Source organism: Epargyreus clarus, unplaced genomic scaffold (genome assembly GCF_041222505.1).
Source record: "Epargyreus clarus isolate Ecla_fem2 unplaced genomic scaffold, WU_Ecla_fem_2.2 ptg000016l, whole genome shotgun sequence".
Taxonomy (NCBI): domain Eukaryota; kingdom Metazoa; phylum Arthropoda; class Insecta; order Lepidoptera; family Hesperiidae; genus Epargyreus; species Epargyreus clarus.
The window spans coordinates 5413485-5437514 of record NW_027332224.1 but is presented as its reverse complement, the minus strand read 5'-3'; the positions used below and the strand labels follow the sequence as shown (position 1 = coordinate 5437514).

At 37.3% G+C, this 24030-nt stretch overlaps 1 protein-coding gene and 1 long non-coding RNA gene across 2 annotated transcripts in view; both read right to left on the bottom strand.

The window, feature by feature from the left end:
• Positions 1-24030, bottom strand: part of LOC140748655 (uncharacterized) — a 342763-nt gene that overhangs the window by 224544 nt on the left and 94189 nt on the right. The gene's annotated exons all lie outside the window — the stretch shown is intronic.
• Amt (Ammonium transporter) lies at positions 644-22217 on the bottom strand. The gene is made up of 12 exons (XM_073081477.1): positions 21924-22217; positions 16390-16476; positions 11767-11965; positions 10413-10558; positions 8815-8978; positions 6357-6442; positions 5489-5571; positions 4563-4712; positions 3840-3917; positions 3273-3451; positions 2468-2587; positions 644-2015 (listed from the first exon to the last, which is right to left on the bottom strand). Exons 1-12 carry the CDS (start codon positions 22075-22077, stop codon positions 1602-1604), a joined length of 1860 nt encoding a protein of 619 aa, XP_072937578.1. The 5' UTR covers positions 22078-22217; the 3' UTR covers positions 644-1601.

Sequence of the window (24030 nt, the reverse complement as noted above, 5' to 3'; positions counted from 1 at the left end):
AAATACCAAAAGAAATTGGTTCGAGTTTTATACACTTCTAATACATAAATCCTTATAAATAGCTGAGCAACAAAGTTAGTTTAAAATAATACAAATCATATTTTTGTTGTTTATTTCAAACGAAACTAACAGTAATATGACACAATAACGAAACTATTGTAGAATAATTATTACTTAATTTTAAATTCTTACTCGTGTTTAGTTATGTTATATTAAAAGTGTAAAATAATTAATACTTAAATCATAACCAAATAAAATCTAGTCACAATTTTAAACAATAATACTTTATATTCTAAGGACTAATCAGGTTTATTATGAGAATTGTTTAAATAAACTTATTATAAGCCGGTGTTTATTGTTATTAACTATCAATTTAAATTGACGAATCACCCAGGGGAATTCAAGATTATTTCTAATATTCTCACCAAATAGTAGAAATTCAATCAGTAAGATGATGAACGATTTTTAAATCTATACGGGACATCTGCCTTCCCCTCTCCCTTGGCGACACAGAATAATCGTACATACATCATAGATTAGTAAAGATTACTTACTCCTAACAAGAAAATGTCCCCAGTTTTGAGAATTGAAATAGTTGCGTAAAAAAGTTTTGCCACGTCTCCGTGAAAAAAAGGCCCTAAAATATTTGAAATAATTATTTATTTATTATGTAAATTACGCACTATTAGTTATTTATTCGTAAATTTTCTCTAAAAATGTTTTTATTTGTCAAGAATTCAAAAAAAGAACTTACTAATAAGCCGTTTGTGGCTTCATTCAATTTCAAGGCGGCGAAGTATCTTTACTAATCTATGACATACATATAAACGTTGCTCCGTAGTTTTATAATTAAACAAAACATGTTTTAAATGCCACTGATATCTAAATTGAGTTAGAAAACCTCTTAATTTTCCTTCGTTTTAATATTTTAAGCGCAATCACTTGTGTTATTTAAATAAAATGATATACTTGTGTAAATATCATTCGATTTTAGCGCCATTTTGCATTACCAGTTTCCCGTTCCCGCCAAATCCGCCATGTTTCATTCGTTCACCATAGAGTCTAGAACACGAAGTATATTTTCTCTTACTAAAGAATCTTACATCGTTCGAATCGTTGGTAAATAAAATAGTTAGTATGAGCATAATGCATATCGAAATTTCCTATGAAATATAAAATCATAACATATTTATCTATACTAATATTATAAAGAGGAAAACTTTGTTTGTTTCATTGTAATGAATAGGCTCAAAAACTACTGGACCGATTTTAAAAATTCTTTCACCATTCGAGAGCTACATTATCCACGAGTAACATAGGCTATATTTTATATGAAATATATTTGATAAATAGATTTTGAGGTGGTATAAAGTTTGCCGGGTCAGCTAGTTTTTCATAAAATGCGATGCTATGTGAACTTTAAGTAAATAATATTAACATTTTTTTTGCATCATTTTTATTACAGAATGTTACATGTTGGTAAATAGTAAGTACGAGCATAATGCATAGCGAAATATCCTACAAAATTTAAATTCATAACATTTTTTTTTCATAAAATTTGATGAGAACTTTACGCAAAAAATATTATTTTTTTGCATCATTTAATCGATCCACCGCATAGTCGCAGTGGCAACACCGCTCCTAGCTACGTCATTGTTATAATCGTCTTCCGTAAATCTATACCTAAAGCGATCTTGACTTGCATTAATTTCTCCCAACTGTTCTAATTCGGTAACCGATAATTCTTTAAACTTTTTCCCTTTGATATCTTCAGGCACGATTTTGATGACAGTGGCGCCATTTTTCTTTTCGTTTTTATTTTTCCCACCATTAATTTCGTGCACCATAGAGTCTAGAGCGCGGTGCAGATCATTCTCAGGGTTGCCAGGTCGCTTGTTTAAGAATCCGTTTCGTCTGAACGAAGAAGTTTGTTCATTGTCATTATCGCCAACGAAAGCGTTGTTCGTGAATATTTGGAGACTGTTGTCCTTGTTTTCTTTTTGTTTTGCTTGTATCTGTGAAAATTAGAAACATGCTTTTTGTTATATTTATATTTGGTTACTTTAGAAGTTGGTATTTGTAAACTTCGTCTTTCTCAACCCAAACTGCAAACTACTGAGTGCTGGTCTCCTTACAGAATGAGAAGGATTAGGCCATAGTCCACCGCGCTGGCCCAGTGAGAAGTTCATTATTTTATGAACTCTCTAACGTGAGGGATTCCTGAAGATATTTTCCTTCACTTGTAAATAATAAAAAAAATTTTCTTCACCCTTAATAAGTAAAAGTCATTTTTAAGTTTGTAATAATCGATATGTTAAACACAATAATCAACTATCTTGCCTTATATGCTAAAACTTAAGGTGCAAATAAAAACATAGTGGTTCATCCTGGTAAACTTTGTGTATTGTACTTGTATTCGTGTGTTGTTGTATTGTAATGTACGTCTATTATATAAATGAGCAAGTACCTCATGCAACTTATCCACGACCAAACTATGACCAGTGTTGACTCCAATACCACCTACATCTTCGATGCTGTTAGAACGGTGGAAAGGACGAAGAGCTGATACTGCGCGGGACACGCCCACCTGAATAAGAAGAATTTAAAATACAAACAACTCTCAATTAATATTCAATCTTTGCAATGCTAAACAGATAAATAATATTCGTTAGCGGGGCCTTTACATAATAGTAATTTGACAGATGTTACACCAGAAGTTGTCCGGTAAGGACGTTAAGGTTTTTGTCTATTGTCAAAGCAGTATAGTAGCATTGTATTCTGGTTCGATTAGTGGTAAGGCAGTTATTAAACGAAGCGCCTAATGTTCAACCTTTAAACTTTTGGACTAAAGTAAGGATTATTACCGTATATGACGATGGTAATGAAGGAGAGTTAAGGTAACCATTAAATGTAACAATTACTAGTTTATACCAATTAAGACCCATGATTTCAGACATTAGTGATCACAACAAAGGGCCCTACCACCACCAAATGCCTAACGTTGCTTAATCTCGTATATCTATACTAATACTATAAAGAGGAAAACTTTGTTTGTTAGATTGTAATGAATAGGCTCAAAAACTACTGGACCGATTTTAAAAATTCTTTCACCATTCGAAAGCTACATTATCCACGAGTAACATAGGCTATATTTTATATGAAATATATATGATAAATAGATTTTGAGGCGGTACGAAGTTTGCCGGGTCAGCTAGTTATTTATATAGGTACCTACACAATTTCATAGCGCCGCATAACCTTTACAGCCTTACCTGTCCATGTCGTATCTTATGTTCAGTCAAGTCAGCGCCAAGCAACTCCTCATAGGGATCCATTCGTATGGGCATCGCGCGGTCAATGAGCCACAGTAAGGCCATGGTGACCAGAGCACCCCACACAGTCAGACAGACCCCGGTGAGCGCTTGAACACCTAGGAGGTACCAGCCGCCACCTGGGGACAGAAGATAAATGTAAAAGAAAATAAAAGATAAGAGAAAAGAACAAAAGAAATTTAAAGACACATTGACGACATAGATCAGTTTTTTCTAGGGATATTGATAGATTAACGGTAATCATTACAAATGAAAGGTAAAATTTTAAAACTAAAAAATGTACCAACCTACTTCACACATCATTTATATAAATAAAAAGAGGGTCTGTTTTCAAGTAATATATTATTATATGATTTATAAGTTTTTTATATGTTCAAGTGTATATTAGTTAAGCTTATAATATTGGGACGGTATAAAACATAGCAATTTGTCCAAAATATTTTATTAGGAAACGTTTAAACCATACTTTTATAAGTTAAAGTTTATATGCTAGTTTTAAAGGTATACCTTTGAATAGTCCGGATCGTCCATTCGTAGTTTCCATGGGTATCGGGTTGTCAGCAAACAGACCGACAGCTATCACTCCTGCTCAATTAAAATTTATTTAATTATATATATATATTAAACGTGTGTGATATTACTATAGAGTATAGTAATATCAATATAGCTTTCGTCAATGAGAACCTGTTTACACAAACCCTCAGCTGGGATTAAAAAAAAATCAATTTATTTTTCACTTTTATCTTTTTTTTTTAAATAATGAAACTATATCTACTAGTTGTTCATACTCTCGTTTCAAATGTAAAGCGGCATATCCCAGCTAATGATTTATATTCAATTAAAATACCTTCATATCATTATCATGTTCATCATCCCAGTTTTCCCGCGATTATTTCATTTTTACTTTTTTTATTACGCATACCTACCTACAGCCCGATAAATATGTGGTCACAATTGTTTCGAATAAAACTTTTTTAAATAGTTTGTTATTAATTTTAACAATGTTTTTTCGTATAACGTTGAAGGGGCGGTCCGCCCCGAATTTTCAGCGAATAAGGTTATATGACATTTGTAGTTTTGTAAAATCAAATCATCTTTTTAGACTGGGGGCCTCCTACGATCTTAGTCCGCCAGTCGATAGCACCTTATCCGAGGGTAACCTGTAGACGCGGTATAATATGTGTAAAGAACTACAAACTACCCTCCGTCAAGACACTAATCTCATCTTACCCCAGAAGCCACAAGCGCCATGCACAGCTGACGCACCGACGGGATCGTCCACATGCAGCTTGTCGAACAGTGGTGCGCTGATCGACGCTATGGCAGCGCCGATCATGCCGATTAGGATCGCCTCCCAGGCTCGGTAGAGGAAACAACCCGCTGGAATTTGTAATAAGAAAAATAATCTACACTAATGTTATAATGAGGAAAACTTTGTTTGTTTGTTTGGTTGTAATGAATAGGCTCAAAATCTACTGGACCGATTTAAAAAAATCTTTTACTAATCGAAAGCTACATTATCCACGAGTAGGCTACATTTTATATGAAATATATTTGATAAATAGTTTTTGAAGCGGTACAAAGTTTGCCGGGTCAGCTAGTGCTTAATATACTTCTAGATCTGAAAAAATATTACAAAATGAAACCACACAATGTACGATGAGTACATATGTTACGTCATGTTGTATCATGTCGTATCGTACAATATATATCAACGTACGATCGAATCATATACCCAAAAATTTAATTTGCTGCATAATTTTTTATGGTAGTGTTTTTGTTTTTATATTTTTGTTTTTCATTTTTGTATATATGTATGTAAATTTTGTAAATAAGTTGTTTTATATTTACTTATAGTTTATTTTATTATATTTAATTTTCTATAAGTTTAGTTATAATTGTAAATATTTTTCAGTTAATAAAAAATTTCTTCCTACAAAAAAAGTAAACGGCCAACAAATAAACGAAATAACTAAGAAGTATATAAGCAATAGGTAATCATTTGCTGCAAAACTTGCAATATTGACTAGCCAGATTTATGGTGCCTATTTTTATAAGGACGCCGATTCAGTAAAAAAATCACTCACATTTTTTCCTACACGGCCTAAAAGAAGTATAACTTCAAAATAGAACCAAAAAGTAAGTCCTAAGCTTACCAGTAATAGATACAAGAGCTCCTAGCACGCTGTTTATCAATATCATCACATCAGCACGGCCTTTGTTTTTTATCATTGTGAATCTGAAAATAAAATTCCAGCTAAATATTACAATAAATTGAGAATATATAAATAAAAAAAATAAAAAAATATTAAACTACAAATCATATTAGGAGAAGAAAATTAATAAAAACTTTGTAAGCTAAAAAAAAATTGAATGAATGAATAAAAATTATGTTATTTAATGTGATATTTGTTGTTGGCTATGCGCAAAATACTCAATGTTACAGAACGAACAAAAGCAACGAGACACTAAAATTGGCGCGAAATTAGTCATACCATAAATGACGGAACCATAGACATAATAGGAAAGAGTATTTTTTATTGATTCATTCACAAGCATGTTAAAAATACCGATAAAAGATACATTGTGAGTTAAACTTAGTTACTTAGTTACAGTAGAGCTACAAAATATAGTTTTTCCGAGTATAAAATACCTACTAATAAAAATTCTGTCAAATGGAATGTATGTCTTTCAGGTATGTCTATAAAACGCTAAAATTTCCCTAAAATATCTGAAATAATTATTTATTTATTATGTAAATTACGCAGTATTAGTTATTTATTCGTAAATTTTCTCTAAAAATGTTTTTATTTGTCAAGAATTCAGAAAAAGACCTTACTAATAAGCCGTTTGTGGCTTCATTCAATTTCAAGGCGGCGAAGTATCTTTACTAATCTATGATTACACATTGTTAAATTACGATTTTTTAATTTACGGTTGGATATTACGATTAAATTACGGTTGGTAAAAATGGATAGATCGATTATTAATAACACGGATTAAACGACAATGTAGGTGACTTACAGCAGCCCAAAGCAGCCTCCTCCGAAAGACCCCATCATGGTCATCACGGCAGCCCGCGCCGCGTACTGCCACTTCGCGCCGCTCACCTATTGATTCATTTTACACATTATTTACTACATATTTTAATTAAGTAGATTATTATTAAAAAACATAATCTAACGATACCTCATATGTTAAAATCCGTCAAGCCGATTGGACTGTAGGATGTGTAAAAATGAGACATACATCTTTGTATTCAATAATGCTTAAATAATAAAAACAAATATCTGCATTTTATTTCACAATTGAATAAATGGATAGTATTACTCCACGTGTAGACGGTAAATTGTAACCAGTACCCTTACCAGGAGTTTTTACGTTTTGACAAATATGGCTGTTTTGGTATTTGTTTACGTATTTGCCCATACAATTTCCAATCAGCGCCCCTAGCGGATTATATCAGCACTTGGAAATAGTATAGGCCAATACGTAAACAAATACCAAAACAGTCATATTTGTCAAAACGTAAAAACTCCTGGTAAGGGTACTGGAACTGTCAGTATATCTATTTCGTGCAATAATGCCAAATTCTTTAAATGGTAATATTTCTAATTGCGCCAAAAAAATATGTAGTGTTTTTTTATTAATTTATTTTTATGCTAAAAATACAGATTTTATTTCTTATTATTATTATATCTTTCTTATATCATTAATGTAGAAAAAAGTAATAAATAATGTGATTTAAAATTTGGTGTCCAGAATCGTACATACGCTCAAAAAGCATCCTCCACAGTCAGGTAAAAATCAAAGTTGCGTGCTTGGGATGTGAACATCGGACTCCCAGATTGAGATACAAAGTTTCAACCACTAGGCCCACACTACTAAGTGACAGTAAATACCAATAATTACTACAAAGAAGGAAGTGTAGAAAAATATTTAAGTAGACATTTACCAGTAGCTCGTAAAAGTTACAAAACAATTCTTTTCATTTGCAAATCGGACAATGTTTTTGAAGGTCGGAAACATTAGCTTGCATATTGTAAAACCGATTAGAAGGAAATCGTTGGATTATGCATGACACTTAGGTTAGAGTCGTATCGTCGGCGATAATGAAGCGAATCCTCGCTTGAGCTCAAGCGACTAATGTTCCTTCAATTGAAAATAGATGTTGGTTTGATTTTAAACGCACGTGTTCTCGTTATAATTAATTAAGTTATTGTTAATATTATTGAAGGTGGTATAATCCTTTGTGGTTCAATTCCGGCGGCACCACGACGATGCCTATTTCTACCGAATAACAGCAGTGTTAAGCGCTGCTGTGTTCTGGTTTGAAGGGTGTGGTAAGGGAGACATACTTTTCCGAGGCGTTGGTTCAGGGGTAGCGGCGCATCTGTGGCCGACCTCAGGTAGAAATATCTAATCCTATCTGGGGTTGATTACAAATGACCATGGGCGGCAGTAGCCATTTACCATCAGATGGACTGCATGCTCGTCTACTACTCTTATATATTATAAAAAATAATAACATTACCAGTCAGGTTAAAATAAACAATATATTATTTATATCGAAAATTTAATATCGTCGTCGTATTTAGCAGTGAAACAAGTACATTATGTCAATAATGTGCGGTCATTTTCTCCGATCACATCCGATTGAGGTAATGACGCCATTTTAAAATTGTACGAGTTAGACAAAATGGCCGCAATTACCTCGCACGCTACCCGCTACCGATTAATCTAATTCTAAGAACCATTATTGAATTTAAAATTAATGTTACAAAAATAGAGCTAAAAACAACGCAATCTATTGGATCCAAAAGTATGCTGACATTACCTGAGAAGCACGATTACTAATAACCGCTCTAAATAGGGTAGTAATTAGGACCGTTTTAGGCTCAATTTACATTGCCGCGGAATGGAATGGAAGCTAATTTTTGCAAACAAATTCTGGATAGCATAATAAACTTTATGTCGATCGAACCCGGACCCTGTGCGCGTCACATGGGTCTGGTGACCACTCTACTCTACCTTAGTTTTGTAGTGTAGAAGCAGAACATGAACATGCAGTCCACCTGATGGTTAGTGGCTACTTTCACCCATAGACATCTGTGATCAACCTAAAATTGGAGTCCGACCTGACGTCGGTAACAGCTGCGTTGCTACTTGCTACCCTTGAGGACTATGTTCTATGTTGGATAACCTCAGATAAAGTCCGTGCAAAACTGCTAGTCTGCTCTGAATCTAGAAATGAATCGCGTCGCCATTGCAAATTGTATGACTAACCTGCTCGCAACAACTTTAGAGCGGACTAGCAGTTTGGCGCGGACTATATCTCCCTTACTACACCTTTGAAACCAGAAGACAAAATCTCCCTTATTACAATTTTCAAATCAGTGTTTTACATTGCTGTTATGAGGCAGAAAAAGATGTGGCGGTGGTGCCTATAGAAGACACAAGACATCTATAAGATGCAACTTACCCCATAAGTACTCCCAGAGTTGAAAGCCAGCCAACCCCACCATAACACGAAGGTGCCCATGACAGCGTTGACAGGGTTACCCATGGGCAGCGGATCCGTCCCTCTCGCATAGCGGCCGAGACGAGGACCCAGCATCAGTGCTGACGCGAAGGCTGATGATCCACCTGGGTACATTCAGTAATGTGAATACCAATTCGCACTTGGACAGCGCGGTGAACTATGGCCTAATCCTTCTCATTCTTGGAGAGGATCTGTGCAGCAGTGGTGCAGTAATGGAGTGATGACCATGAAGACTAAATTCACACTTGGCTAGCGTAACTCCAGATACGATTAGATTTCTTCCAGAGGTCGGTCACAAATACGCCGCTACCTCTAAGGACTAAGCTGGAATGCCCTAGAAAAGTTTATTTCTCGTCACAACCTTCAAACCAGAACACAGCAGCGCTTAACTGTTGTTATTAGGCGGAAATAGGTGGCGGTGGTGCCGCCGGAGTCGAAACACAAAGGGTTGTACCTTCAGACTTACTTCTTAGAGCAAATTCTACATTCTCTAATTCTACATTGTCGAATTTTACAGTTTAAACTATTTTTGTAGCATTGTAATTAAAAACAATGGAAATCTTATTATCTAGTTAGTATTTATAACTGTAGCACTACCATGAGTTTACAAAAAGTATTACTCGCTAGCGACTGCATAAAATAAATGTATGTAAAATTGTACAGCGCCTCTGGTGGTTACTCGTAGAACTAAAATCCGTAGTGACGTAACTCGATACGTAAAAAACCTATCGAAATCAAATCGCTAGCGAATGTCATTATGATCTATTGCCATACAAATTCGGTCCCATGAGTCATTAATTTGACAGACGTTGTCAAGAAATACCGTAACGATAGTAGTTATGTTATTCACTAGCAAAATGACAATAGTTTTCTATTTACAATTTCTATAGTGGCGTTTCTATGCCAACTCATGGTAGTGCTACTGTTTAGCAACGGTAAAGTACTTTCTGTGCAAATAGCAGGAAAATACACTATTTGTGGCAGTTACTAACACGACGACCTTTAAAGATATGATTATATTGTCAATAAACCTAGCTTGTAAGAAAATTGCTTTGAATATTTTATTTCGTAACGAAAGATAAGGAAAGGAAGAGTTTAGTGAGATCTGCATTTTTTATTATAATAAAATTAAAACTTTTGTTTCAAATCAAATAGGTAGAACCCTACATATAAGTAGGACGGCATGCTCGTCTGCTAACTCCTATTATACTCGTATTAAAAATACAGTTACTGGTTAAGTAACTGTTGTCGAGAAGGTGGTAGAACCCTTTGTAGTGCGATTTCGGCGGCACAACAACAGCGGCGTTGGGCGCTGCTGTGTTCCGGTTTGAAGGGCCACACCCTTCAAACCAGAATATACTTATCCGAAGCATTCCAGCTGAGTTCTCAGGGGTAGAAACACATCTATAGCCTACCTCAGGTAGGAATCTACTCTGGATTCTGCGGTTGTAACCACTCATCATCAGGTGGATTGCATGCTCGTCTGCTACTCCTATATTATATAAAAAAGTAAAATAATATATAAACATTTAGCTCACCTATAAGATGCACAGGGCCGGAACCAGCGATATCCACGGCACCCAGCTTGTTCAGGAACCCATGCTGTCCCCACACCCAGCCCGCTGGCACGCAGTATACAATCGTATTCAAAAACGAAAACAAGCAGTAGGCTTTGAAGTTACATCTGAAAAGAATCAGCTAATGAAGGGTATCCATTTATACTACAGAATTATACTACAGAACATCGTGAGGAAACCTGTATACCTGAGAAATTGTAAAAAAACTTTTTCAAAGGTATGTAAAGTCTACCAATACGCACGTGGTCAAAGCGGTGGACTATGGCATAATTTATTCTCATTGAGACATGCTTTTTCGATCCAGCTTAGTCCTCAGGGGAAGCGGTGCACCTGTGGTCGACCGCGGGTAGGAATCTAATCTTATCTACGAGTAGGGTTGATTACAGATGTCATGCTCGTCTGCTACTCTATTATTTTAATAAAAAACCGACTGTTTAAAATATAGCCCATGTCACCACAATTTAGGCGGATCCAACCACACCTCATGTTAAAATCCGTCGTACTTAAAAGGAAAATTGGTAAATTGATTGCTCAAATGCCCAAACTAGTAAAAAAAGTAAGAGAGAATTATTTGTTCAAAAGTCCCTTTTTTTCTTACTTTAATAATCAATAATTTGTTTATATTTTAAAATATTTAATTAATCAACACATAATAATGGTCGTATTTAAACCTTTTCTTACTACTTACACTTCAGTATTTTTTCATTTTTGTCAAGTTTTACAACATTACTTAGTGTGATCTTAAACTTTTGGCTTGCAGAGTACACAACCATTATCCTCTGTAGTCGGGTATATAGTCGGTGATATGGTAGTGTGGCCATTTTCCGTAACTCATCATCAGAGGTTGTCAACAAGTATTCTGAATCACGCTATCGAAGTTTTCTCAACATCGTGTATATATATCAAGCTCCAAACTGAGACTGTTACTATACAGCAGTTCCCAAGGCCCCAAGCCAAGGCCAAGGTTCTAAGGCTTGATGACCTATCTTGGCAGGAGATGTCCCGATAGAATCCTTTGTGGTACGGAGGTACCTTCCATCCTCACACCTATGTCTGCTTAATACCATCAGTGTTATGCGCTGCCGTGTTCGGCTTAATATAATTCTCCGAGGCGTTCCAACTTAGTCCCTAAAGATAACATCTCATGTCTGGGGTTGATGCCAATATATTTCGTGGGATAACGATGTAAACAGGGTGCCTAATATGAGCGCCGACTCCAGAAATATGTACTAAACCAACATTTAATTCAATTATTTTTTAAGATACCGGTCGAATTGATAGCCACTTCCTTTTTGAAGTCGGTTAAAAAGCTTACCTCTCCGCCATCGCCCCACTAACAATAGTAGTTGCGGTCGTAGCGAAGGACAATTGGAAGAGGAATGACGCGAAGACTGGTCCCATGAGGGCGTCACCCACGGGTGGGTCCACGAGGAAGTCGCCCACTCCGATGAAGGGGTTCGAGAATGCACCTTGTCCGAAAGACATGCCGTAGCCGAAGATCCAGTAGGTAAGACCTGGGGGTAGTGCATTAATATTAGACCACTCATCAGCATCATCAGGCAGACTCCATGCTGGTTTGTTACTTCAATATTGTAAAAAAATAAAGAATTCTCAAGCAAGAAGATTCCTTTTCCTTCACCGTTAAAACGTGACAATTCTACTTTTTTTTTTTTTTTGTTACGAGGGGGAAACCTTCAAAAGGTACCCTATGCCGTGGGAGCGGCACGGGGTTATGTGGGATTCTTACCGCACTAAAACCCCCCCGGTGGCCGTCCTCTGCGCTGCGTAGAGGACTCCGGGATCTCCAGAGGAACGCAACCGGAGTCCTCTCAGCGCGTTGCCCATCGGGCTCCTCCCAGGTGAGCGTGACGCTCGCCACACCGTCTGGTGTGCACAACGGTATGCGACCACACATACCGCCGTCCTTCCCGGGGTCGCTGTCCGGGCGGTTCGAGCTCCCACTCTTACGACCCGCAACCCCGGAAGCCCCTTTTAGTCGCCTCTTACGACAGGCAGGAGATACCGTAGCCCTATAGGGCTAGTTACTACAGCTACTTATATAAAATTGGGACTGTTTGTCCGGCGTACATACATGATTTATGTTCTGGTCCCGGAACTACAGGGACCGTGACAATTCTACCTACAGGACAGAAAATTATAGGGAGAAACTAAGCTACTTTTGACTCGACTATAGACTTAGATTTTTTTCGCTATGGATTCGACTGTGCAGGGCAATTTTCTTCGAAGATATTTATGTTTGTGTATTGACACACACTCAAAGATTGCTTTGACACTATTTACTCCCCGAACAGCAGCTTTACAGATTTTAATGTACGAGGTGTCATTGGATTCGTCAAAATTGGGAGTGCCATAGGCTTTATCGACCCCTCCTACGTATATCATCGTTATATTTAATATCGTAACTCACAAAATGTTTTCGTTTTTAAGACGCTTTTATTAGCTTGGGTTGTATGTATGTATGTATGTACGTAACAGTAACGGAATCTTTGAACCCGATTTTTATCCACTTTGAACGTTCAGTTTAATTCAAAATTTTGAAGAATTATCAAAAACCGATGACAATACACGATTTTAATAATTTTGTACCATTGCTCTTATTAACATCCTCAGGATTAACGATTTTCGAGGCGAGATTGTTCAAGCGCCTTAGACAAAGTTCATCGCAAATTACTAGATTGCAAATAATTATTGCATAAATTGCCTTATTTTAGTGTGTTTTATCGACATAGGTAACGTTATAAAGCGTATAAAACAAAATAAAAAAATAAAATTATGACATTTCTATTCAGTGACTTCACTGGTGTTGCGCGTAAAGTGTGGATATATATGTTTGTCTCTTTCTACGTAACGCCTCAACTTTTCGTGTTACACTTGATTTTACTCCTCATAAAATTTCCGTACCGGGCCTTATAACTCAAATCGTTTCTTAAGGAGTAAACTGCAAAAAATAACAAAAAATAAAACCGACTTCTATGTCACTACAAAGTAAAAAATAATTCAAATAAATGTTAGTTTAGTACATAGTTCTGAAGTCGGCGCTCAATACATTTCTTTTGATAACGGCGTAAACAGCGTGTCCAATATGTCTTAAATCTCGTCTTAAAACTAGCCGCATACAATCGGTCGCGGCATCGCGAAAAAAAAACCATATGTGAGCCGTCACGGGACGCCTGGCAGATGTGAAACATCGACATTATTTTGTAAAAGTAATATGCAGCAAAGAACATATTGTGATAGGAACTAAATATGTCATAATGATAAAATAAAATATTACGATTTTTTTCCAGATAACGATGGCTATTTATTGAATTCGATTGCGCATGGCGACGCGTCGCCACACCGTACACACTACTGCATATAGACTGTATATATATACCATCGTATAGCGTGGCGACGCGCGCCACGGCATGCGTCGCCACGCCAGAAATCGGTTTTACGTGCGGCTATAGATGTTTCACATCAAAAATCGCTGAACATACATAAAAAAATACGTGTCGAATAGATAACCTCTCTTCCTCTGGGAAGTCGGTTAAAAATATATACCAAATTTCCTAGAAATACCTGAAGAAATGCAGATTTTATTCGCATTTTAGCATATTCGAAACTTTGAAACTCTCTCCTGTAAAATTGGAGACGTTGGAATACGTAGGAGAGGAGTAGGGTCGATATTACTTCTATCTTTAGTTTATTATTTAATTCTAAATCCTAAATAGAAAAGTTTATACCAATAAATTTATTTAAAAACTAATAATATTGTTGAAAATGCACTTTAATCGCAATGTTTTAATGCAAAACATTATTTCAATAACATTGTTTTAAACTTGTTACCCATGACATGGAATTGTAAGGCTTTGGCGGACTTTATAATATATTTTGGGGTCAGATTGAGGAAAATCACTCGAATCTTTAGGTAAAGAACCGACAGAGGTAAAAGCATTGATGTACTAGTGCAGGGTTACTTAGACTGATAGCTTTTTAGGGTTTTGTACCCTTACTTGTTTTGACGTTTTGACAAATATTACTGTTTTGGTATTTGTTTACGTTTTTGCCCATACAAATTCCAATCAGCGCCCCTAGCGGATTGTATTAGAACTAGTGTCAGTAACGTAACATTAAATGACTAAATTGACAAAATGGCGCTTTATGTTTTGTCTCCCTTTTTTGCGAACATGTGAGGCAGACAAAGAGACTTAGCACTTACTTATTGTTACATTTACCCAGTCTACTAAGCAAACGGAACAGAATAATGGATTGAGTAAACGTAACGTAAAATTGTGTGATGTTTTGAAAACTCATGGCAAGGGTACTGCACCTAAAGGGTAAAAACGAAACCCTATTATTAAGCTTCCGCTGTCTATCCAACTGTCACAGGGCTCTATCTCTTGAATCGTAATAGATAGACACTTGACATTTTTACAGAGGATGCATAACGGTAGCCGCTATAAAAACACATACTAAAAATAAACAAAAATGAGAGCCGTCACGGGACGCCTGGCAGATGTGAAACATCGACATTATTTTGTAAAAGTAATATGCAGAAAAGAACATATTGTGATAGGAACTAAATATGTCATAATGATAAAATAAAATATTACGATTTTTTTCCAGATAACGATGACTATTTATTGAATTCGATTGCGCATGGCGACGCGTCGCCACACCGTACACACTACTGCATATAGACTGTATATATATACCATAGTATAGCGTGGCGACGCCACGGCATGCGTCGCCACGCCAGAAATCGGTTTTACGTGCGGCTATAGATGTTTCACATCAAAAACCCTTGCAACTGAGGGTCGTCATACAAGAAACCGCTATTTTTCGGTGTTTTTCGCTTTATCTATTGAACCGTAATAGGTAGGCAGTTCAAATTTCCACAATGTATTTACAGTAATACCCCGGACTTACGCGAATGGTGGGACCGACTGATAACCGCGTACTTAAGTCGAATTCGCGTAAGTCGGGGTATGCATGTAACTAATATCTATTTATTTATTTATTTAATTCACAAAATCCACAGCTTGTAACAATCAATTTACAATCTAAACTTATAATATAGGTCTTGAAGCCAATTACGGATTTACAATATACTTATTAAGCTAAAAACGTCACATAGTATTCACCACATTACTTAAGAATAAAAGCATGAGATATATATATATATATACTAGCTGACCCGACAAACGTCGTGTTGCCATATAAATAAAAAAATGTTAAGGGTGAACAACCCTTATCACTTAGGGGGATGAAAAATAGATGTTGGCCGATTCTCATAGATACCGGATAAGCACAAAAAATTTCATCAAAATCGATCAAGCCGTTTCGGAGGAGTATGGCAACGAAAACTGTGACACGAGAATTTTATATATTAGATTTCAACATATATATTATTATATATAAATAAACAAAGCGCTCGAGATTTTTTTTTAAACGTGAAAGAGTGTGTATGGTGTGTGTGTGTGTATGTGTATGTGTGTATGTGTCGTATGGTATGATTCCGAATGTGTTGACTCCGCGCGACAAATACGAATGCTTACATGAATAATTGTAGGGATAGTAAGCTTATTATTTATAATCGGGAGTTGCGGGACACTCTAAGGAGAATCGACGAGATTTGAAAAGCGCGTAACTCCGAATTCGCGTAAGTCGGGGTAGCGTAAGTCGAGGGATTACCGTACTTCTATGACCGTTATGATAACAAATACTAAAAATAAAAATATTTTTGTACTGTGGAGATGTCTTATGATGATCAGGCTTTATATTTCTCCCAGTATAAGTTAAAATTTAGGGCTCATTATTAACTTGTTGTCTAGTTAGCATTTTAACATTGGCTAAAAGTAAAAATTATGGTGGTACGGAACCCGTGTCTGTGAGTTAGATTCGCACTCAACTAATTAATTGAACGTCCACTTACCACCCAGAGATATGTCAGCAAGATTTTTCATCATGATGTTGGCTTCGTTCTTTATTGACACACAACCGGATTCCAACATGCCAAAACCTGGTAAATGTAAAAAACGATTACATATTTATGACAAGGATTAAGGTTATAGTTTTATTTATAATATAGGAGTAGCAGACGAGCATGCAGTCCACCTGATGTAACCTACTGCCGCCATCTGTAATTAAACCCATATAGAATTAGATAATTCCTACCTGCGGGCGGTCATGATACCTTTTTTTTTGTTTACGAGGGGGAAACCTTCGAAAAGGTACCCGACGACGTGGGAGCGACGCCGGGTTATGTGGGATTTTTACGCACTAAAACCCACCGGTGGCCGTCCTCGGTGCTTGTTGGAGAACTCCGGGATCTCCAACGGAACACAACCGGAGTCCTCCAAGCGCGATGCCCGGATCGGGCTCTGCCCTGGGGGAGCGTTCGCTCCTCCCACAACATCTGGTGATTACGACGGTATGCGACCACATATGCTGCCGTCCTTCCAGGGGTAGCATACTGGACGGTTCGAGCTCCCACTCTTGCCGCCCGCAACCCCAGAAGCCCCCTTTTAGTCGCCTAACATAACCACAATAAGGGAGGCATACTTTTCTGAAGCTTAGTCCTCAGGGGTAGCGGCTCATCTGTGGCCGAGCTCAGGTAGAAATATCTAATCCTATCTAGGATTGATTCCCCGTGTCCATGGGCGGCAGTAGCCACCTACCATTAGGACTGCATGCTCGTCTGCTACTCCTATATTATAAAAAAAATAACACATACACATTTTATTTTATTTCCTAAGCAAATACGCGACATGAATCAAATTTATAATTTTAAAATTCAACGCAGGCATTTGACAATAATTTAAATAATTGCTTTATAAAGACGTGTTCTATAAATTACTCGTACTTAATTTACGATGGACGACTAAATAATTTGTCATTTGGTTCTCAACAATTTAGTTTTAAAACCATAAAGATGTGTTTTTTGTGTACCAAATGTTTATAATTAGTATTCTCAATGTGTTTCGGTAATTTAATTCAAATCTGTTTGTACTCTAGCCGCATTCAAGTGGTATAATTTGCACATTAATAAATTTATGGTTAATACCACTGTTTATCAATTTGATAGCGTGGAGGACTTGCAGTGATAGCCTAGTGGTCAAGAAACTCGGCCTTTCGATCGATGGGTCCGAGGTTCAAATCCCATGCACTGATTTTTCAAAGTTATGTGCGTATTAGAAATTGATTATCACTTGCTTAAACGATGAAGGAAAACATCGTGAGGAAACCTGCACACCTGAGAGATTTAAAAAAATCTCAACGGTATGTGAAGTCTACCAATACGCACTTGGCCAGCGCGGTGGACTATGGCCTAATCCTTCTCATTCTGAGAGGAGACCCGTGCCCAGCAGTGGGACAGTAATGGATTGATGATGATGGTGGACTATGGCGTTTATATTTCTTATTTTTGGAGGTGACACGTGCCTAGTACAGTAACGCGATGATCTAAGATTTATATCCTTCAACTATATGCACAAAATAATAAATTAAAGTGGAATATAACTGAATTTTCGACAAAAAACTATTTTGACACGAAATAAGTATCTTATTTTTTTAGAGGAGATGTGTGTTTTGTAAAGAAACATGATGATCTAAGATTTATAATCATGAAATAAATCCATGAAATATTAAACTCAAGACTACATTTGTAGTGAACTATCCACAAAAAAAAACATGTCTTGACACAGCTGCCATAAAGATGAAATAAATGTGGTCTCTGAAGTAGTCTCTGAAGTCGAAAAACAAGGCTTCATTGTAGTATACGAGTAAGCAGTCCACCTGATGGTAAGTGGCTACTGCTGCCCGTGGAAATCTACAATCAACCCCAGATAAGATAAGAGTCCTATCCGAGGTCGGCCACAGATGCGCTGCTACCCTTGAAGACTAAGTTAGTCGGTTAAGTATGTCTCCCTTACCACACCCTTCAAACCGGAACACAGTAGCGCTTAACACTGCTGTTATTAGCCAGTAGGTGTAGCGGTGGTGCCGCCGGAGTCGAACCACAAAGTATTACCGTGAGGGAAACAATTCAATTGAGTTTAATGAATACATTTCGAGGTTTGAGGAAAACCGTACGGAAGTTTACTTTTATCTACAAATAGGTGAAATAGTCCCGAAATTAACAGAAACCTTGTTTTACCCTCATAACTTATGACAGATCCTTCATCATGTAAGGTTACTAGAAGGTAAGCGATAAATTGTATTTTCATTGGATTACGTGAAGTAGGGATGTGAAAAAGTCCGACGATATCGACAAAAGATACGACGACCCGCGTGGCGGAGCGGTCACCATGCCGGTCTGACACGCAGAGGGTCCCGGGTTCGATCCCCGGCCAGACAGATTTCTAAATGATGAATTTAGATTTCTATTTCTGGGTCTGGGTGTTTGTGTATTTGTCTCTGTGTGTGTCCATAGCACGACACAGGGAATCCTAGTGTGGGGCTGTGAGTGTAGAAAGCGTTTTAGTTTAGTTTAGTTTAGTTTAAAAAAATATCGATATTTGTAATTTATTTATTAATTTAATTATTACAAAATCCACAGCTCTTAAAATCATACAAATACATTTCTTATATAGTATTTCTTACAGCCAATTAGGGATTTTCAATTTTTTAAAGAACTCATAAAAGCACGAATAAGGGTTTTATAAAAGGAATTAAATTATATAAATACAGGTATAAATACTATAAATATATAATTAATTTCAAAGATAAACACACACATATGAATAATAATTTATAATCGATTATTTTAAGTGAGCGATCAGCAATGCGTGGCCCGTGACCTCATTTTGAGGTGACGGTTTGTTTCAAATTTCGGGAACTATTGATGATCGTTTGTTTTTCGTTGACTGATTTTGAATAGAATTACAAAAATCGATTATTTTCAAAATATTAAAAAATCGATTATTTTGAAAATAATCGATTTTTTATTTTGATATTATTTTGAAAATAATCCGTTTTTTAATATTTTGAAAATAATCGATTTTTTATAATCGATTTTTTAAATCGATTTTTTATAATCGATTTTTTTTCAAACTTTTCGTCGAAAACTCACTACTGTCCCACTGCTGGGCACGGGTCTCCTCTCACATCAAGGAGTTTAGGATAAAGATTTATCACACTGGATAAGTGCCAATTGGTAGACACCACACACCCTCAACTTCTTTTTTCGTTATGTTTTCCTTCCCCATTTTATGGTAGTGACAATTAATTTCTAATTTTTTTTTTTTTTTTTATAGTATGCGAGTAGCAGACGAGCATGCAGTCCACCTGATGGTAAGTGGCTACTGCCGCCCATGGACATCTGTAATCAACCCCAGATAGGATTAGATATTCCCACCTAAGGTCGGCCACAGATGCGCCGCTACCCCTGAGGACTAAGCTGGAACGCCTCGGAAAAGTCTGTCTCCCTTATCACACCCTTCAAACCAGAACACAGCAGCGCTTAACACTGCTGTTATTAGGTAGAAATAGGTGTGGCGGTGGTGCCGCCGGAGTCGAACCTCGAAGAGTTCAAAATACGGAAAACTTTGAAAAAGAAGGTGCCTGGGATTTGAACCTCGGACCCCGTATGAAAGGCCGAGTTTCTCAACCACTATGCTATTACCGCTTCTCTATCGTATTTGATATGGTTTTCACATCCCTAAGTACAAGATTACCTTCGACATTGACTGCCATTACTGTAAGGTCATCTGAATTTGTGGATTACGACCTCATAAATATTTACTTATCACTATGAGGTCTTTTCAGACATGTAAGTTTGATGGTAGGTCATGTTTGAACTAAATATAACGCGATTATATAGAGACGAGCTTTTTCCCGCGGCTTCGCTCGCATTACGAAGTAATATTTTCATCCCCTATTTTATTCCCTTGGGGGTAGAATTGATCAAAATCCTTTCTTAGCGGATGCCTACGTCATTACATCTACCTGCATGCCAAATTTCAGCCCGATCCGTCCAGTGGTCCGGGCTGTGCGTTTATAGATCACTCACCTTCAAGCAGTCACCTTTGAGTTATATATATTTAGAAAGAATGCTTTCTTAAATCACATCCCCACACTAGGATCTCTTACGGAGACACATAAAGATGGATAGAGAAACACCCAGACCCAGAACAGAAAATCTAAGTTTATCATTTAGATCTGTCTGGTAAGGAATACAACCTTCTTTTTTGTTTCCGAGGGGGAAACCTTCAAAAAGTACCCGACGACGTGGGAGCGACGCCTGGTTATGTGGGATTTTTAACGCACTAAAACCCCCCCGGTGGCCGTCCTCAGCGTTTGGTGGAGAACTCCGGGATCTCCGACGGAAAACAACCGGAGTCCTCCAAGCGCGATGCCCCGATCGGGCTCTACCCTGGGGGAGCAGTTTTCGCTCCTCCCACACCATCTGGTTTTCATGGCGATATGCGACCGCACATACCGCCGTCCTTCCCGGGGTTGCTTGCTGAACGGTTCGAGTTCCCACTCTTGCCGCTCGCAACCCCGGAAGCCCCGTTTTAGTCGCCTCTTACGACAGGCAGGGGATACCGTAGCCCTATTCTAGTCCTGGGACTACAGGGACAAATTTCAGTTTGTACGAGTATGTATCAGGGTATGTTACGGAATCTATGAACTCTATTTTTACCCACATTGAAAGGTCAGATTAATTAAAAATTTTGGACGACTTTGGAGAACCGATGACTATACACGATTTTAATTACTTTGTCCCTCCTTTCTTTACAACAGGATCGTCAGAATTAACCGTTTTCCTTAAGCAATTTTAGCTTATGTTATAGGTTTTTAAATAATCATCATCATCATCATCATGATCATCATCAACCCATCACTGTCCCACTGCTGGGTACAGAATGTCAACAGTGAACGGTCTCCTCTCAGAATGAGAAGGATTAGGCTGTCCACCACGCTGCCCAAGTGCGTATTGGTAGACTTCACATAGGTTGAAGGTGGTAGAACCCTTTGTGGTTCAACTCCGGCAGCACCACCGCCACACCTATTTCTACCTAATAACAGCAGTGTTAGGCGCTGCTGTGTTCCGGTTTGAAGGGTGTGGTGGCCGACCTCGGGTAGGAATATCTAATCCTAACTGAGGTTGATTACCGATGTCCATGGGCGGCAGTAGCCACTTACCATCAGGTGGACTGCATGCTCGTCTGCTACTCTTATATTATAAATAAATAAATACATATATATATATAGGTACCTATGAAAACTTCTTTTTTTAGATTTCTCAGGTATAACCTGCATACTTCTAGATGTTTTTCCTTCATCGCAAGTGATCATTAATTTCTAATACGCACCTAACTTTGAAAAATCAGAGGCACGTCCCTGGGATTTGAACCTCGGACCCCTCGATCAAGAGACCGAGTTTCTTAACCAATAGGCTATCACTGCTTTTATATTATACCTACTTAACATTATTTTACAGAATACAATATAAAATATTCTTACCTGTCTGCATAGTAAAAATGATAAAAGATGACGTCAAAATCCAGTTGGTGTCCTCTAAATCGATTTCGAAGTTCTCCTGCAAGCTCACTGTGGTGTTAGTCAGGTTTGGGGAACGCAGGCCCACGCGTGGGAACATCGTCCAGTTAAAGTCCATTTTGGATTTTGTTTATTCACTCTTACTTTATAGTCTGTGCACAAAATATGGCTGAATAACAGTTATCTTTATTTCGAAAAAAAAAGAATTGATATTCACATATTGAGACAGTTTATTTGATAAAAATTATGATTTTTATATTAAATTAGATTTATTAAAAATCGGTATTTTTCACTCATTTATTAAATTATTTTTCGTTACATTTATTATTCTTGCAATACCATTTATTTACATTTTTTTCACTATTTTTTTTTTCTAGTATGAATTTAAATTATAATGTGTTTTTTTATTATTTTCTTTTCGTATATAAATCACTTATTTCTCGAATTTGTTTTTATTACAATTTTCGAATTATTCGTTTGTTAATCTATTTCTAAAGTTATATTAATTCCATTTTATTCAAATTAAAAATGACACAAGAATATCCGTTGCGAGATTCGTACGAATGAAAGACACCTTTAGGTACAGCGGCGTTTTATACTGAGTCGAATGATTACGTAATGACCTTTGAGTATTTAGCAAAACTGTGGTAGTTAGAATTTATCTATTTCTGCTTCATAACAGTAGCGCTGTTCTGTTTTTTTTTAATTTATACCTAACGATAATGCGGACGGGCTACCTGTACTCTTAGTATAACGCTTTCTACACTCACAGCCCCACACTAGGATTCCCTGTATCGTGGGTGCTATGGACACACACAGACACAAATACACAAATACCCAGACCCAGAAACAGAAATCTAAATTCATCATTTAGAAATCTGTCTGGCCGGGGATCGAACCCCTCTGCGCGTCAGACCGGCATGGTGACCGCTCCGCCACGCGGGTCGTCAATACGAGGATCGTCGTCAATAAGAATTTACCTTTTTATAAAAACGACTGTTTTTGTATTTGTTTACGTACGTACGTACAAAGTGGGTAATAATCTTTTTTTTTTATAATATAAGAGTAGCAGACGAGCATGCAGTCCACCTGATGGTAAGTGGCTACTGCCACCCATGGACATCTGTAATCAACCCCAGATAGGATTAGATATTCCTACCTGAGGTCGGCCACAGATGCGCCGCTACCCCTGAGGACTAAGCTGGAATGCCTCGGAAAAGTCTTTCTCCCTTACCACACAAATCGAGTTCAAAGATTCCGTTACATACATACATACAGGTCACGCTAATAAAAGGGTGGTAGAGTCCGCGTAAAACTGCTAGTCCGCTCTGAATATAGAAATGAATCGCGTTGCCATAGCAAATTTTATGACTACACGCACTGGCAACAACTTCAGAGCGGACTAGCAGTTTGGCGCTAACTATAAATACGTAATCGAACATACTTAAATCCATTGAATCCGCTGCTATTAAAATTCATGTGTTCATTTGATATGCTTGTCGAGGAGTTGTTAAATAATTTGACATACTTAATTCGTAATTAATTTTAATACTGTTTTAGTATTCTAGGAATAATCATTATATTAGTTATTTTTATAGAGTAGGAAGTCTTTTTGTAAGTCATAACATTGTCAAAAGTGTGTGAATTGCACTTTTTTATAATATCGTAACAAACGAGCATGCAGTCAACCTGATGGTAAGTGGCTACTGCCGTTCATGGACATCTGCGATGAACCCCAGATAGGATTAGATATTTCTACCTGAGGTCGGCCACAGATGCGCCGCCCCCTGAGGACTAAGCTGGAACGCCTCGGGAAAGTATGTCTCCCTTCCCACACCTTTCAAACCAGAACACAGCAGCACTACACTGCTGTTATAACAGAAATAGATGTGGCGGTGGTGCCGCCGGAGTCGAACCATAATGTGTTTTACCATCTTTAAAATCACAAAATTTGCCCATCACTAAATCTCGCACTTGGCCAGAAAGTATGTGGCCTACATACAGAACGCTGAAATAATAATGACAAAGGTTACGTAACTACATTACATTATATATAATGCTAGCTGACCCG

Excerpts from the sequence above, each read along its gene's own strand:
- Amt (XM_073081477.1), bottom strand. The coding sequence starts at position 22,077 with ATGGACTTTAACTGGACGATGTTCCCACGCGTGGGCCTGCGTTCCCCA. Across the intron at positions 6,443-8,814 it reads ACTCTGGGAGTACTTATGGG|GTGAGCGGCGCGAAGTGGCA; the intron begins GTAAGTTGCATC and ends ATGAATCAATAG. Across the intron at positions 3,918-4,562 it reads TGGCGCTTGTGGCTTCTGGG|GAGTGATAGCTGTCGGTCTG; the intron begins GTAAGATGAGAT and ends TTAATTGAGCAG.